The sequence below is a fragment of the Malaclemys terrapin genome, chromosome 19 (assembly GCF_027887155.1).
Source record: "Malaclemys terrapin pileata isolate rMalTer1 chromosome 19, rMalTer1.hap1, whole genome shotgun sequence".
Classification (NCBI taxonomy): Eukaryota; Metazoa; Chordata; order Testudines; family Emydidae; genus Malaclemys; species Malaclemys terrapin.
In genome coordinates this window covers 1,647,234-1,663,449 of record NC_071523.1, presented here as the reverse complement: position 1 = coordinate 1,663,449, position 16,216 = coordinate 1,647,234, and the positions used below count along the sequence as shown (strand labels likewise).

Here is a 16,216-nt window from a genome sequence, read left to right as displayed (position 1 = left end):
GATCTAGGGGGAGGGGAGGGCAGCGTCCTGCTTGCCTTCAGTGCAGGGCCATCCTGCAGGGATCAGGTTGGGGGCCATCCCCTTTGAATTTCAGAGGGAGAGAGGAGGGGTTCAGCTCTGAGAACATTTCCTACCGGGGGAAGCCCCATCACTGGGCTGTTTACAGCTGGGGTGGGCTGGGACCATCTTGGCGTTGGGGTATGAAATGCCCTGAGAATTTGCTGTCAGCCATGCCCACCCCCTTCTCTTGGCTCTTCCAGCCTCGGACATCCGCCCCCCAATTTGGATAGAGCAGTCATCATCCTCTGTCACTGAGGGACAGACCCTGGACCTGAAGTGCCTTGTCGCGGGCCAGACACCAGCCACGGTCATGTGGTACAAGCGGGGGGGCTCCCTGCCGGCGAACCACCAGGTAGGAGAGTGAGGCTGGGCTAGCGGGCAGGTTCCGTCCAGGTTCCCCTGGGTCTGAAGGATGTGGCTATTGGGTGAAAATGGCAGCTCTGGGAATGAGCTGGGCTCTGTCCTGCTGCGGGCTGGCTCCACGGGGGTCCCAGTGCAGTGGCAGGACCCCTAGTCGAAAGAGCAGAGCCGGGAGCGGCATTCTCATCGCTGGCGGCAGAGCAGTTGGGGGCTGGGAGCGTACATGGATAGGAGGGTGAGTCCTGCTCTGCCAGCTGACCAGCAGGGGATCTGGGAGCAGCAGGTGCAAGGCCAGGCAGGCAGCCCCGTGCCATGTGATGCAGGGGTCAGAGGACAGCGACCTGGCTTCCCCTCTCTGACTCCGGGCTCTCCGTGACCCGCCCCCCAGCTCTCCGGCTCACACCTGCGGCTGGTCCAGGTCTCGGCGGCTGACTCGGGCGAGTATGTCTGCCGCGCCGGCACCAAGGAGGCCTCTGTCATCGTCACCATCCAACAGAGCAGCAGTATCTCCTATCGTGAGTTGTGTGTGGCCACCGTGCTCTCCTCTTCCCCAGGGCGGAGGAAGCTCGGTGCCCTCTGGGGATGTGCCTCTAGTGGGCAACCCTGAGCACCCACAGGTGCTGCAATCCAAGGGGAGATCTCAGCCCCCCAACGGGGTGACTAGAATTGATGGGGTGGCTCTGAGCTCCCAAAGGGCGAGGTCTGTGGGTGGTGGGACAGGCCCCTGGGAAGCGGCTGGAGCCCTGAACTAGACCAGACAGGGCATTCAGGAGCTCACTGCCGGTGCTAATCCGGCCCCAGCCCTGGGAGACCTGCCCCCACAGCTCTGCTCCATCTCTTCTCCATGGGAGGGAGCCAGATCCCACAGCTCCAACCCTCTGCCCTTGGCCCCTCCAGCCTCAGGCATCACCCCACCAGTGAGGATTGAGTCTTCCTCGTCCTCTGTCGCCGAGGGACAGACCTTGGACCTGAACTGCCTCGTTGCGGGCCAGGTGCAGCCCAGAGTCACATGGCACAAGCGGGGGGGCTCCCTGCCAGCCAACCATCAGGTAGGAGACATGGGGGGGCCTGGCAGCATTTCCAGAGGGCGTTTCCTGGGCCTTGGACTCCCTTTGCCCTCCCAGGAGGGGGGTCTCGTCCCGGGGGTTCCTGGGATACCGTCTCCTCCCGACCGGGTAGCGGGACTTGGCTCCGGTGTCTCGGGGAGTGGAGATACAGTGAGAGGAGGAGGGGCCCCCTGGACCAGGAGAGCTCAAGGGAGCAGCCCCACCCCACAGCGCAGAGCCTGGGGAGGGGTTGCCCGGGGCCAAGGGGGGGGTAAGGGAGTGGAGGGATCACTGACCTCGCCAGCTCCCCATGCGCTCCCTCTTCTCATGGACCCTTTCTCCATGTGATTCGCTGCCCGCCAGGTCTCCGGCTCGCGCTTGCGCATCCCCCAGGTCACGGCGGCCGACTCAGGCGAGTACGTCTGCCGCGTCAGCACTGGCGCCATCACCCAGGAGACCTCGCTCATCGTCACCATCCAGGGCGGTGCCGGCTCCTCCTACTGTGAGTGTGGCCTGGGCTTGGCTGCGGGCACAGGGATGGTCCGGGAAGCAGGAGGGAGCTTTCTGATGTCCCAGCCTGGGCTGTAGCCTCATGCACCCTGCGGGGTGATCAAAGCTTGGCAGGGCACATTGAGTCCTTCGCCATCTCTGAGCTGAGCCTCTTCTCCCCTTCCAGCTCTGGGCGTCACCCCCCCTGTGAGGATTGAGACCTCTTCCGCGTCCATTGCCGAGGGACAAACCTTGGACCTGAACTGCATGGTCGCAGGCCAGGCACAGCCCAGAGTCATGTGGTACAGGCGAGGGGACTCCCTGCCAGCCAGTAGCCAGGTACGGGGGCTCGTGGTGGCTGGGAATTGATGGCCGTGGCCCACAAATTCTCCCATGCTCCCGGGAGCAGTAGACCCATGGGATTTCCTGGCTGGGGCGGCGACGGGGAGAAGGTTGATGCCCTTGGACAATGAAACGCACAACAGGCAGCAAATGCTTTGGAAACCAAATACCTGGAAAAGTCCGTGGTGTCTCCAGTCCTACCTCAGGAGGAGCCACAAGGGCTGCATGGGGGCTGGGAGACGGTGGGGGTCCGAGACAGTCTGTGCCAGCCTTGTAAGGGCTTGTCCCACAGGCAGGGCTGGCTTTCCCAAGGAGCCCAGCTCCCCGTGGACCCCTGCCTGCCGAGCACAGCTCTCCTCAATGCCTCATGGCCTCTGCCCTCTCTCCCCGCCAGGTCTCCGGCTCCCGCCTGCGGATCCCCCAGGTCTCAGTTGCCGACTCGGGCGAGTACATCTGCCGTGTCAGCAATGGCGCTGGCCCCCTGGAGGCCTCCGTCATCGTCACCATCCCCCGCAGTGCTGGCTCCTCGTACCGTACGTCTGGGCAGGGTGGGGCCCACATGTGGAGGGGCCAATGGGAATGGGACTCAGTGCCAGGGGCCCACACAGGCAAGGGGCATGGACCCAGCGCTAGATTGTATACCCCTCCCAGATTGTATCCTGCCCATCTCCAGGGCCCTGGCCTGGCTCCAGGCATAGCAGGGGCGTCACATAGGAATACACAGGCCAGGAGCCCATGGGGATCAGAGACCCCGGAGTGGTGAGGTGGGCACTGTGGGCTGAGGGATGGGGCCAGGTGGGTGCTATAATCCTAGGGCAGGTATTGGAATCCACGTTGGCTAACCCCAGTGCATTGTGGGAGGGCACAGAGCCTGCCCCAGTGCTGGGTTAGCCATGTGGGGCAGGGTCCGTCAGGGATGCTCCCCGGGCTCTGAGTGCTGGGGTCTGCACAAGGGGGGGAGCCGGGGGCGACAGGACCAAGGAAAGAACAAGGTCGTGCTGGCTGCATGGCGGGGGTCCAATCACCTGGGGGGCCTAGCGTGAAGTCCTTTGGAGCTGGGCGTTGCCCTGGGAACCTTGGCCCCTGCCTAGGGAGATGGACGATGCTGCCTTTGCTCCTTGGCACCATGATGCAATGTTGCACCCGGTGTAACCTTCCCCCTCGGCTCTTCCAGCCTCGGGCCTGGCGCCCCCTGTCCGGATTGAGTCTTCCTCATCCTCCATCGCGGAGGGACAGACCTTGGACCTGAACTGCCTCGTCACGGGCCAGGCACAGCCCAGAGTCACGTGGTACAAGCGGGGGGGCGCTCTGCCAGACAGTCACCAGGTACGGCAGCAAGCAGGGAGCTGGGCTGAGCTCCAGGTTGGTTTCCTTGGGTCCTGCTCCTGGGAGGGCTGTGTCTGGAGCTCCCAGACAGAGGAGCTGCCCCAGGCAGGGAGACGGGCTTCTGGGCTTTGCCAAGAGTGGGGAGACAGGCGACTGAGTCGCTCCGATCGAGGGAATCAAAGCAGCAGTGGGATGCTTAGTGAAGCAGCAATGGCAGCAGATGCCAGCTCTTCCTACCACGGCACCCCACCCGGGGAGCAGGGGGCTCAGGACTGACTGTGGCTGCGGACTCTGGGAATCAGGTCAGGCTGCTACTTGTTTGCAGCTGACACAAATATCGGGCGAGTGGTAAATAAGAAGAGGCCAGGTCACTGACACAAAGCAGTCTGGATCACTTGGTAAACTGGGCGCAAGCAAACAACATGCATTTTAATCTGGTTAAATGTAAATGTAGTCCTCCAGGAACAATGAATGCTGGCCACACTTACAGGGTGGGGGACTCTAGCCTGGGGAGCAGCGGGGACCATGGTGGATAATCAGCTGAACATGGGCTCCCAGTGTGACGCTGTGGTCAAAAGAGCTAATGTGATCCTGGGATGCATAAACGGGGGAAACTCGAGTAGGAGCAGAGAGGTTATTTTACCTCTGTGCTTGGCACTGATGCGACCACTGCTGGCATCCTGGCTCCAGTTCTGGTGTCCACATTTCAAGAAGGATGTTGATACATTGGAGAGGGTTCAGAAAAGAGCCACAAGAAGGATTAAAGGGTTAGAAAACACAATTTATAGTGATAGATTCAAGAAGCTCAATTTATTTTGCTTCACAAAGAGAAGGTTGAGGGGTGACTCGATCACAGTCTGTAGGTATTTACACGGAGAACAAGCATTTAGTAACGGGCTCTTCAGTCTAGCAGCGAAAGGTCTGACCTGATCCAATGGCTGGGAGTTGAAGCTCGGCACATTCAGACTGGAAATAAGGTGGACAGCGAGAGCAATTAACTACTAGAACAATTGACTAGGGTCGTGGTGGATTCTCCAGCGCTGGCCATTTGTAAAGCAAGATGGGATGTTTTTCTAGAAGCTCTGCTCTAGGATTTATTGTGGGCAGGTCTCATGGCCTGGGCTACCCAGGGGGACAGGCTAAGTGATCACAATGGCCTTGGAATCTATGAATCTATGTTTGTCCTGGTCTGTCACGGACCCTCTCCCTGCCAGGTCTCCGGCTCCCGCCTGCGCATCCCCCAGGTTTCGGCGGCCGACTCGGGCGAGTATGTCTGCCGCGTCAGTACCGGCGCCGTCACCCAGGAGGCAGCTCTTGTCATCACCATCGAGGACAGCACCGGCCCATCCTACTGTAAGTCTGCCCGGCCTGCGCTGACGTGCTACCTGCGTCCCAGGAGAGTGCCCCTGCTGTTGCTGCCCCAGGGGGCCATGACCTCTCTGGCAGGTAGCCAGTCCTCTGGGACCAAATCCCGCCAGCCTTTCTACAGGTGGGTGGGCTTTGGGGAGCCAGGACTGGACATGCCCTAACTCGGGGCTGGTGCCTGAGATGGGAGATGAGTGATCTGCTCCCAGGCCGACTCCCACACGGCTCCCTGCCCACAAGCAGCAGTGTCTGACTTTTGGAATACTAGGAGCCAGGCTGTCCTGGGTTCGAATCCCGCCTCTGCCATAGATTAGCTGCATGGCCATGGGCAAGCCTGCCCCTCTCCCTGCCTCAGTTTCCCCACCTGCTGAAGGGGGTGATGATCCTGACCAGCCCCAAGGGGTGTGAGCTTTCGTCTGCAAAGCGCTCTGAGCTCCTGCCGGGAGGGGCTGGAGGAGACGGGTTGGCACTGCAGGGCAGAGCACAGGAAACAGGCGGGGTGGAAACGCAGTATGGGAGTGTCCGGGCAGAGGGGGAGGCTTGGATTCTGCTCCAATGCAGCAGGCGGGGGGTTCTTGGTAACTTTGGCAGGCTCAGGCAGGTGGGGGGAGCAGCATGCAGGGACCCCTCTCCAGCACAGTGGGGTGATTCTGGGACTGAAAGCCCCTGCTGGAGCCCTGAGCAGGGGAGCGTGAGCTGCCTTGCCCAGCCTTAGCTGGGTCTGGTCCTTCGCTTGCAGGGTGCACCCTTCGCGGGGCGCTGGGAGTGGCAGGGTGGAACTGAGGGATCCTGTAGCCGAACACATCACCTGCCAGCAGAATTAAGGCTGCGGTGCAGTTCCCATGGAAGGGCTGGGAGCCGCTTGCCTGGGTCTTTTCAAAGCTGCCTGCACCAGGCCGTCTGGGCTGAGGGGCTCCTGCTCCGGCCGCAGGGGCTGGGGGTGGACTAGCTGCTTTGGCAGGCGGTTCCTATCTCCAATTCCTCTGCTGTGTGAGGGGACCTCTTACCCAGTTCTAATCCCCATCTCCCATGGCTCCTCCAGCTTCGGGCATGGTGCCCCCCATGCGGATCGAGTCTTCCTCATCCTCCATCACCGAGGGACAGACCCTGGATCTGAACTGCCTTGTCGCGGGCCAGGCGCCAGCCACAGTCACGTGGTACAAGCGGGTGGGCTCCCTGCTGGCCAGTCACCAGGTAGGAAGCAGCCCAGTGCCCTGGGGCACTTTCTTTTTCCTGGGGTGTGTGGGGGGATCTTCCCTGGATTGATTTGTCCTGGGGGACAGAGGGAGCTGCTGCTTCAGTCTCCACAGAGCCGTGGCCGGGGCCAGCAGGGCTCTGTCGGTGGCCTGGCTGTCAGCTGGGGTTGGGGAATCCAGGTACGATAGACAGTTGCCAGTGAATGGGGGAGCACTCCCTGACCCGGCCACCCCATGGCTGAGCCCGGCGGCATGGGGAGGGTGCGGGCTGGGGGTAGCCATGGCTCTGGCCCCACAGCGGCTGTCAGAAGTGGGATCAGACTTTCCCAGGGGTTGGCTGCAGACAGACGCTTCAGCCCTTTCTCTCCGACTCCTGGGCTCTCCCCGCCAGGTCTCCGGCTCCCGCCTGCGGCTGGTCCAGGTCTCTGCAGCCGACTCAGGCGAATACGTCTGCCGTGTCAGCACCAGCGCCGGCCCCCGCGAGGCCTCCATCACTGTGAGCGTCCCCTCTGGCACCAGCTCCTCCTACCGTAAGTCTGTCTGGCCTGCTGATAGGTGGGTGGTCCTAGGGCCGGGGCTCAGGGCTCCCCAGGGATAGTCTAACCAGTGACACTCAGACAGGTCATGAGCCGCAAGTGGCTCAAGGTGTTTCCTGGGGCTCTGTGCAGCACATATTAGTAAGCAAGCAGGGCGCTGTTACCCTGTTATTAACCAACTGCAGTTGATAAAATAATAATACTCGGTTAGTCATTTTGCTGCGTGAATGAGATCGAGATAATTTCCCCTCAGACTGTTTCACTCGGAATCTCTAGGGCTCTAGGAAATGAACTGATGGCGTCACATGACTGGGGCTTTTGGGGTAACACTGATGGCTAATTTGGCTCCTGAACCCCTGAGGTCTGGGTGTCATGGCTCTAACCCCATTTCCCTTCCCTGCCTGGCAGGTCTGCAGAGCCCCATCATCTCCATCGAGCCGCACAGCACTGCTGTGCGCCAGGGCGAGGATGCCACCTTCAAGTGCCGCATCCACGGTGGCGCCCGGCCCATCAATATCACCTGGAAGATGGCCCCAAAGCAGCATCTGCAAGGTACAGAGCGGCTCCTTCTCACGCCAGCTCCAGCCGGCTTCCCTGGAACCGCGCAATGGTTCACTGCTGCCGATGTCCCCTCCAAAAACAACAAGGAGTCTGGTGGCACCTTAAAGACTAACAGATTTATTTGGGCATAAGCTTTTGTGAGTAAAAACCTCACTTCTTCGGATGCATAGAGTGAAGAAGTGAGGTTTTTACTCACGAAAGCTTATGCCCAAATAAATCTGTTAGTCTTTAAGATGCCACCAGACTCCTTGTTGTTTTTGTAGATACAGACTAACACAGCTACCCCCTGATACTTGATGTCCCCTCCCAGTACCCCCACCCCCAGCCATACAGGGCCCGATATCCCCCCTCCATCACTGTCCCTTGTCCTCTCTCTGCCCCCACTTCTCTCCGAGATCCCATGAGCGCTAGCCCTGCTCCCCCAGACCCACAGCCCCATGTCTCCTGTGGGGCACTCCCATCCCCTGGCCAGGATGCTGGGCAGCCGTGGGCATTGTCCCTCTCCACTGCAGCAGCCGTCTGCAGGGCCTGTGTCGTGCTCCCTGCCTGTGTGGGGCCATGGGGCCTGGACGCCCGTTAGGCTCTGCAGATCTGGAGTGTGAGCGAAAACAGCCCCCCCTGCTCTAGCCACGGGTCCGGCTCCCTGGGCTCGCACTAGAGTGAGAGCAAACAGCCTGGGGCAGCACAGCCTCTCCACTCCCAGGCTGTGCCAACAGGAGGCGCGGTAGGATAGCGCAGGAACCTGGGTGTGAGGGGTGTGAGGGGGCAGCTCCCAGCTACTCCAGTCCTGGCCTCTCCCAGCAGGGGGCGCTGTCAGTGTTTCGGGTGTTAGGAATCTGGGCGAGATCAGCTGTTTGCTCACCTGTGTCTGTCCCCCTGCAGACAATGTGAAGATCAGCCCCAATGGCTCAGTGATCACCATCTCCAGGGCTCGCCCCAGCAACCAGGGGGCCTATCGCTGTGTGGCCTCCAACCGCTACGGAGTAGCCAACAGCGTGGTTAACTTAATGGTGCAAGGTGAGAAGCCACAAGTACAAGAGGGGGCAGCGCTGGGGACAGGCAGTTGGGATACCCAGCCTGGGTTCCTAGCTCACTGACTGGCCCCCGAGAGCCACTGGCTGGCACCCCAGCATTGTCATTGTATCACATCGGTCCACCTCAGCTGCCCCGGGTGGGCCCTGAGGGTCTCGGTGGCGGGGCCAACCTGAGCTGCTGCTCCAGGACTGGAACCCTGCGTAGGCTGCCTTGCTCTGGCAATGGGGCTGGCGCAGGTGCACTCGGGCTGTCCCTGGTCTCTTGCCCTGGAGCCAGTGAAGCCTGGGGATATTCCTCGAGCCGGGGAGCCCATGGGCAGAGATGGGGGGGCCTTTGGGGAGGGGCAGGTTTAACCCCCCACAGCCTCCCAGCCTGGATTGCACGTCCTTGTCGGGCCCCCCATCCCAGATGCCCCTCAATGCTCAGGGCTTGTGCCGGACTGCCTGAGCACACCCCACGTGGACTCCACAGCCCTGCCCAGCTGCTCCTTGAAGGCTCTTGGGGCCAGCTTTGGGCTGCCTCCTGCAGTCTGCCGTGGCCAGCTCCCAGCTGCTCCATGAGGATTTCTAGCAGCTCTGGCTGGCAGGCTGTGCCCTCACCTTCCCCCCCCGCACCCTCCCAGGCTCTCCTACAGTTTCCGTGATGCCCAAGGGCCCCGTGATGGTGAAGGCAGGCAAGTCCATCAGTCTGGATTGCCTTGGCATGGGCGACCCGCGCCCACTTGTTCGCTGGAGCCGCTTGGGCATGAGGCAGAAAATGGAGCACCAGAAGTTGTTGCCCCTGGAGAGCCAAGCAGTGCTGCAGGTAAGCTGGGCTCTGGGGCCAGGGGAAGGGGGCCCCGCACCATGGCACAGGCAACTTGGCCTTTATTCTGTCCACGTGGACCATGGGGCTCTCGGGGTCACCAGAGGATCCGCCCATGGCTGCACCACAGTCCAGTCCTGTCCTGCCAGGCAGCAGAAGTCCCTTTCTCAGCCAACCATAGCAGGAGCTGAGCAAAGAAACCACCCCTGCCAGTCCCTGATGGGGCATGGGGCAGTTCAGTGCCCGCTCTGAGCCAGGGGGCACCCAGCCTGGCCTCCCCATTGTGACTGAGCTGTCTGCCTGGATTGCACTGGGACAGGGACCTGGCTCGTCCTTCCTCGCAGCTGCTGGGCACAGATGGACCCTGGGTTTCTCTCTGGGTCCCACAGCCTGGGTCCCCACGCAGGTGCCCCTAAATCCTGCCCTGGGCTTGGCGGATGCGGAAGGGGCTGCTGCATTGCTGTCTGCAGTGCACAGTGCTGCACCCCCGGCCAGCTGCAATAGACACGGCTGCGCCCCCTACAGCAGGACCTAGTGCTACCTAACATCACTCCTGTCGCTCAGCCTTGGGGGGACTGGAGGGGGGATGTGGCTGTGTCATACCCCACAGGCCTTAGGCTGCCCGATGCTGTGTCTCTACCCCCAGATCTTGGCAGCCAAGCCTGAAGATGCTGGCACCTACATCTGCATGGCCCAGAACTCCATCGGCTCCGCACAGGTCCAAGTGGAGGTGAGCGTGGAAGCTGCCCACGGAAAGCCCGGCGCCCCTGAAATCACAGTGAAGCCAACACTGACAGTGATAGCTGGAGAAACCGCGACCCTCCAGTGCTCCGCTATAGGTACGTGTGTGCCAGGCAGGGCTGCTGGCTTCCCTGGCGCTGCCCGCTCATAGGGCTGAGCTGGGGAGCAACCTGCAGCCAGAGCCCCAAGAAGGGATGGGAGTTTGGGAGAGGCTCCATGGGAAGGCTGGGGTGGGGCCCACCTGATTTGGGGCAGATATCCATGCCTCCTGTTCTGCCAGCCCCTGCTTGGCCTTCCCATTCCCCATCCCTGGTCTGAGTCTCAGACCTGGCAGCTAAACGGGGTCAGGCCTGCTCATCTGCAGGTGGGAGACCTCAAAGGACAGCCAGAGGACGGGGTGGGGGACCCTCATCTCTTTGAGGCAATGCTCTGTGGGCACCGCTCTGCAGTTGGCACCTCCTCACCCATCACACATCCGACCACAAAACCCGTGTGAGCCCAGAGCCAGTGAACACCTGCTGGAACCACTGCTAGCAATCCCGGCGGGGAGCTGGCTGAGATGGGTGGGCTTCCAGGGGGAAAGCCAGTCCCTGGCGAGAGTGCTGAATTCTCCCTGCATTGTGGAAGGTGGGTTATGCCACTGAATGAGAAGAGAGGAACAGACAGCTCCACTCGGGCTGTTCAATCAAGTTGCCTGAACTACAGATCTGACAGGGTGGGAACGGAAAGGCAAAGCTGCCCAAGTCGGGTACCGGGCCTGTCTGCGTGCACAGGGCCCATTTCTTTACAGTTGGCAGGGTTTTTATGTTTGTTTATCTCACAGGACAATTTGCACTTAGTCCACTTCCCATGGCACGTTTACTGTGCGATCAATCATTTTGACTGTTACTTTTCCATCCTCTTTCACGTTCCCCTCTATAAAGAGTCACAACACCTTTGACCTACTTAAAAGAGCTTAACTGGGGTTTCACCAAGTGTCTTAACCAATTCATTCCATTTGCTCTGTGCGGCCAAGTGCATTTTAAATGGAATCGTTTCCACAAGATGATTTGTGTCTCCAGTAGTACATTCATTTGCTATTAAATTAACAGTATTTTTTCTGTAACAATTTTTTTTACTTTATCCCTTTTTATGGTTTTATTACTACAGTATAACTTGTGATTTTAGTAGTCCAAGCCAAAGTTCAAGCCAGCTGCCAAGACAGGTTACAGAAGGATTATGTACATTCACTTCATGAGCACTTACTTTATCTGCTAGTAATTTTGTTATATTTAGCCTTGGAAGGAGTAGATTTTTATCAGTAAATATCAGTAAATTCACAATATACACACATACGGAGACACAGACACAGACACACAAACAGAGACACAGACACACACAAACATACACACACAAATATTTCCATCAATAATAATTGAAATTCACAGCTAGGCAAAGTGAGAAAAATGCTGCTTGAGAACTAGAGTTTGATTTCAGGCTGTGCAGTTCGTTTTGACACATGACGTTGACAATTTGTGTTTTAACAGTTATAAAGCATTAACTTTTTGAGTCTCAGCGTCGACTGTCATTAAATAGTTATTCTCTGACCCCCCCATTGTCTGATACCCTCCTCCCCCCATATTTTTCCACAACTGTGAAAATGTCTATGGTTACAAATTGAAAGCAATGCTTAACATGACCCGTCGATGATATCCATCAAAATTGTAAAACCTTGCATTCTGCCCAGCCAAGTACATTTTCAGCAATACTTTGTTGCCCAGCCCTACGCTCCTCGCCCTGGCCAGGAGGGAAGCTGGGAACATTAAGCCTAGCTGGGAACAGTTCCTGCAGCTCCATGGCTGTGCAATGCCATCCAGATCAGCAAGGGGAGGAGAGTTCTTGTGGCAGCCCCGTGATGTGGGGAGGGCAAAGGAGGTCTCTCCCCCAGCGGCAGTCTGAGGCAGACGAAGGAACCATCCATTAGCACTGTATGTAGGAGTTAAGTGCCCAGGCCCTAGCACCCCTCTAGCCACCCTCCAATCTGGACCAGACGGGCATCCCTCAGGAGCAGTGTGGACGGCTTGCCCGGCCCGGCCCGGCCCTGGGCCTGTCTCGCCAGCACTTCACTGTCTCTTTGTCCCCGCAGGTGACCCCCCTCCCACCATCCAGTGGTCCAAGTTGAGGGCCCCGCTGCCCTGGCAGCATCGGGTGGTGAATAACACTCTGCTCATCCCCCGCGTGGCCCAGCAGGACTCAGGCCAGTACATCTGCAACGCCAGCAATGCTGCCGGCTTCACCGAGGCCTTCGTCACACTGGACGTGGAGAGTAAGGAGCTCCCACGCCACGGGGTCAGCCCCACGCCCGGGCAGCTGGCACTTCACCTCTGACCTCAGGCCCCGTATTTCTGTGCGATTTCAGCTGGTGGCAGAGTCAGGGGGGGTGGGGGGGTTGGCTCGCCGGCGCATGCCACGGGGGAAGGGGCGGGGTGAAAGATTGGGAGCTGGTGCCATGGGGCTCTAGTGGCTGAAATGTGTGAAGCCCCTGCCTGCAAACTGCGGCCCCTTGTGCCCTGGGGCTCCCTGCTCCAGGCATGGGATGTAGCGGGTGTTTCATTTGGGCACCAGGCTCTCGCTCAGAGCTAGCACTGATCACTGCCCAGTCAAGCCTGGTAAATGCAGGGACTGGAGGAGTGACTCCATTCACCCTGCCATTCCCTCCCCATTTCCCTGCAGGGTCTCGTGGAGTGACACAGGGCTGCCAGCAGGGGGCAGCGCACTGATCACTATGTGCCCCATGCGATATCTGTGGGCAGCCGCCTTAGTTGGGCAAAGTGGGGCCTAAAAGTGGGAGACTCTGAACCAGGGGTGCTGGGGATAGAGACCTGCTCAGCTCCCATCCCTCCTGCTGGCTTTGCCTGCTCCATGGCAGCGTTCAGTGGCCCAAGCTATGGGGCCCCCATCCCCGGGGGAGATGGTGCCACAGCCAGGCAGGCCCATGGGCTCCAGCTCAGGCCTTTCTGTCCCGACGCAGGGCCAGGGCATGATGGATTCAGGGCTGCGGTGGCCCTGGGGGAGGGGGGCACCAGGGGGCCGCAATGGGAGCAGGTGGGGCCCCAGACACAAAGCGCAGAGCAGACACCACCAGGAGGGCCTGTTGCAGGCAGCGCTGGGCTGATCCCCTAATTCCCCTGCGCCTCTCTGCCCCCCCAGCACCCCCCTACGCCACCAGCCTGCCCGAGGAGGTCTCGGTGTCAGCGGGCGAGGCGGTGCAGCTGCAGTGCCTGGCCCACGGCACGCCACCCCTGCACTACCAGTGGAGCAAGGCCAATGGCAGCCTGTCCAGCAACGCCGTTCTGCGGGAGAGTGCCCTGCACATCCGCCCGACAGTGCCCGAGGACTCGGGTACCTATCGCTGCCTTGTCAGCAACAGGGTGGGCTCAGCAGAGACCTTCGCCCAGGTCAACATCCAGGGTGAGTATCGGGGCAGAAGGCACAGGCAGGGCCCAGCAATGGGGGAGCCAGCCCTGGAGAGAGGGTGGGGATGGGCCCACAGTGATTCTCCAACAAGGAGAGAGGGATGGGGTGGCAGTGGGGTGTCCCTGACGGGGGAGGGGGCTTTTGGGGTGGGGGTGGGGTGACCCTGGGTAGTGGGTGGTGCAGGGTGTGGGAGGTGCAGTCCCAGCGGGGAGGGGATGGCGATGTGGCCTTGGGAGGACATGGCAGGGTGGGGGCGGGATGGCCCCAGAGGGGAGGGGGTAGCAGGGTGGAGGAGGGGCAGCCCTGGCGGGGAGCGGGTGGCGGGGCGGCCCTGGGGAGGGTGTGGCAGGGTGGGAGCAGGGCAGCCCCGGCGAGGGGGTGGTGGGGTAGAGGCGGGGCAGCCCCAGCGGGGAGGGGTGGCGGGGCGGCCCCGGGGAGAGGATGGCGGGGTGGGGGCGGGGCAAGTCCCAAGGTTGGTCACAGACTTAGGAGTGGGTGAACAAGGGCACGTTATGGCTTTGCTCCAATTGGCACAGTGCAGGGCAGGCACAGTGTTGCCAGTCCCCGGGCACAGTGCCAGGGCCAGCCGACCCCTGGCATGGGCTCTGCAGCTGCCGGACCCACAGAGCCTCCAGCTTCTGCCCATGCCCAGCATCCCCATGTCAGCTCAGCCCCTCCTGCAGCCGGGGGCTTTTCTCCCCATGCCCATGCCCAGGCAGGGTACCCCCAGGCAATCAGAGAGGTGTTTGCCCTGGGGAGGCTGAAGAAGGCGATGCTGCTCTATCCCCATTGGGGGTTGTGTGCAAGTGATGCTGCCGGCCCCGCTGGAGGTCAGGCGGGGAGAGGCGACGCAAGCCCTGTTTGGGGGAGGGAGTGCTGCTGGCCCAGCTGGCAGGAGAGACGAATGGTGCCAGCCCAGTTGGTGGTTGGGCAGGGGGAGGGGGGACACTGCCTTCGTAGGCAGCAGGGAGTCATGGTGGATTCCAGCAGCCAAGAGCTGTGGGGGCTGCCTTAGGTGCCAGGCTGGAGTGGGTGGGCCATCGGGCAGTGGTTCGGCGATTCCCCTTGAGCTCACCCTGTTGGCTTCAGCACGTGCAGCTCCCCCAGGAATGGAGGTTGGGTGGCTGTAGCTGGTACCGCTGTGCCTCTGCCCCCCACAGGATCCGCCCCCAGTGCCTCCCCGACCGTGCGAGTCACACCCCAGACGGACGTGAAGGGTGTGGGCGGCACGGCCGAGTTCACCTGCTCCGTCACCGGAGACGCCCGGGCGCGGATCGAGTGGTTCAAGGAGGATGGGGAACTGCCCACCAGTCACAGCGTGCGGAACGGGGTGCTGCGGTAAGGAGGAGCAGGGGCACGGGGCCGGAGCACGCAGGTCTGTGCCCTCTCTGGGGCGTGCCCAGGAACGTAACCAGTGGGATTCACCCCCTTGCCCTGTAGAGGGGCTGCCCCCATCAGCCCTGGACCTCTGCTGAGACGGGGGCAGCTAGTGCTCTTGGGAATGGGGTTCTTGGGGCTCGACCCCCTGCCCACCCCCCCAACAGCAGAATTAGGACTCTCCTCCCAGAGCTGATTGCCCCCAGGATCAGGTGGGAATGCCCAGCCCTGCCCGGCGTTGTGTGGTTGGCTGGGTGTGCCATGCGGGGCAGATCCACCCCCAGTGCCTCAGGTATAAGCTGCTGTCTGTGGCTGGGTACCAGACCCAGGGAGGGGGAGGGGCAGCACGGGAGGTCTAACCCTCTGTGGCTTGGAGGCCTGGCAGGGTGGCACCGCTGGGGGGGCAAAGGGGCCTCAGGGTATGTGGGAATCAGTCCATCTCTTTGCTGTTTCACTGCAGAATCCAGAACTTGGATCGTGGTTGCCAGGGGGTTTACACCTGCCGAGTAAGCAGCCCCTCCGGGCAGGCCCAGGACAGCGCAAGGCTGGTGATCCAGGGTACGCAGGGGCCCTGGCACAGGGATGGGGAGACCCTGCCAGATGAATGGGACTGAGCTGGCCACGCAGCCTCCACACTAGTCCCCGCTGCTCCGGAAGAGAGGCCGGGTGTTCCTCCTTGCCCTCCCCTCGGCACAGCTGCTGTGTGCGGGGCTGGCCCTAGAGCTTAACACTGCTCCCATGTTCGTGCCCTCTGTGCCCCCTCGCTCACCTCTGCCATCTGTCCCGCCCAGCTCTGCCCAAGGTGATGATCAACGTGCGCACCTCGGTGCAGTCAGTGCTGGTGGGCGCGGCGGTGGAGTTCGAGTGCCTGGCCATCGGGGACCCCAAGGCACATATCACCTGGAGCAAGGTGGGCAGCCGCATTCGCCCCGAGGTGGTCGTCAGCGGTGGGATGGTGAAGATCGAGCGGGTGGAGCAATCGGACGCGGGGCAGTACCGCTGCACCGCCACCAACGACGTGGGCACCGTGCAGTCCAACGTCATCCTGCACGTGCAGTGTAAGTGCCTGCTCCCCTGCTGGGGGCACCCCGTCCCGCGGCACCTCTCACGGTGGCCCTTGCCCTGTGACGCACTGTGGCACACGCACGACACCAGTGCCCGTCACTGGGGGTCACGGGGCCCTGTGCGAGCGGCCTGCAGAGCAAAGGGTGACGCATCCCCGCCCATCAGATGGGCTGTGGGTGGGTTGGCGGCTGGGCACTGCACTGACGGAGGCCTGAAGAATGTGTTCCTTCACTGCAGCCATCCCCCAGATCGCAGCTCAGCCGGAGGTCAAGGAGGTCACCACGGGGTCGAGGGCAGTATTCCCGTGCCTGGCGTCTGGCTTCCCCGTCCCAGAGATCAAGTGGACCAAGGTAAATCACTGATCTCTAGGAAATGCCCCCCGCCCTCCAGCCCTGGGCAGTTACTCCCCTGGCACTCTCCCAATGAGCAATGAGAGAGGAGGGCAGCCTGGGCTTGC

General features: G+C 61.1%; 1 protein-coding gene across 6 annotated transcripts in view; it reads left to right on the top strand.

The window, feature by feature from the left end:
• HSPG2 (heparan sulfate proteoglycan 2) overlaps positions 1 to 16,216 on the top strand; it is a 182,875-nt gene that overhangs the window by 142,351 nt on the left and 24,308 nt on the right. For all 6 annotated transcript variants that reach the window (XM_054009502.1, XM_054009501.1, XM_054009500.1 and 3 more), the window contains 20 exons: positions 261 to 412; positions 809 to 935; positions 1,318 to 1,469; positions 1,830 to 1,968; positions 2,143 to 2,294; positions 2,692 to 2,830; positions 3,472 to 3,623; positions 4,838 to 4,976; positions 6,031 to 6,182; positions 6,576 to 6,714; positions 7,129 to 7,272; positions 8,164 to 8,298; positions 8,939 to 9,120; positions 9,767 to 9,959; positions 11,987 to 12,166; positions 13,051 to 13,311; positions 14,478 to 14,655; positions 15,155 to 15,252; positions 15,486 to 15,752; positions 15,997 to 16,109. In XM_054009502.1, the coding sequence (XP_053865477.1) occupies positions 261 to 412; positions 809 to 935; positions 1,318 to 1,469; positions 1,830 to 1,968; positions 2,143 to 2,294; positions 2,692 to 2,830; positions 3,472 to 3,623; positions 4,838 to 4,976; positions 6,031 to 6,182; positions 6,576 to 6,714; positions 7,129 to 7,272; positions 8,164 to 8,298; positions 8,939 to 9,120; positions 9,767 to 9,959; positions 11,987 to 12,166; positions 13,051 to 13,311; positions 14,478 to 14,655; positions 15,155 to 15,252; positions 15,486 to 15,752; positions 15,997 to 16,109 (3,194 nt within the window). The remainder of the gene's footprint in view (positions 1 to 260; positions 413 to 808; positions 936 to 1,317; positions 1,470 to 1,829; positions 1,969 to 2,142; positions 2,295 to 2,691; positions 2,831 to 3,471; positions 3,624 to 4,837; positions 4,977 to 6,030; positions 6,183 to 6,575; positions 6,715 to 7,128; positions 7,273 to 8,163; positions 8,299 to 8,938; positions 9,121 to 9,766; positions 9,960 to 11,986; positions 12,167 to 13,050; positions 13,312 to 14,477; positions 14,656 to 15,154; positions 15,253 to 15,485; positions 15,753 to 15,996; positions 16,110 to 16,216) is intronic.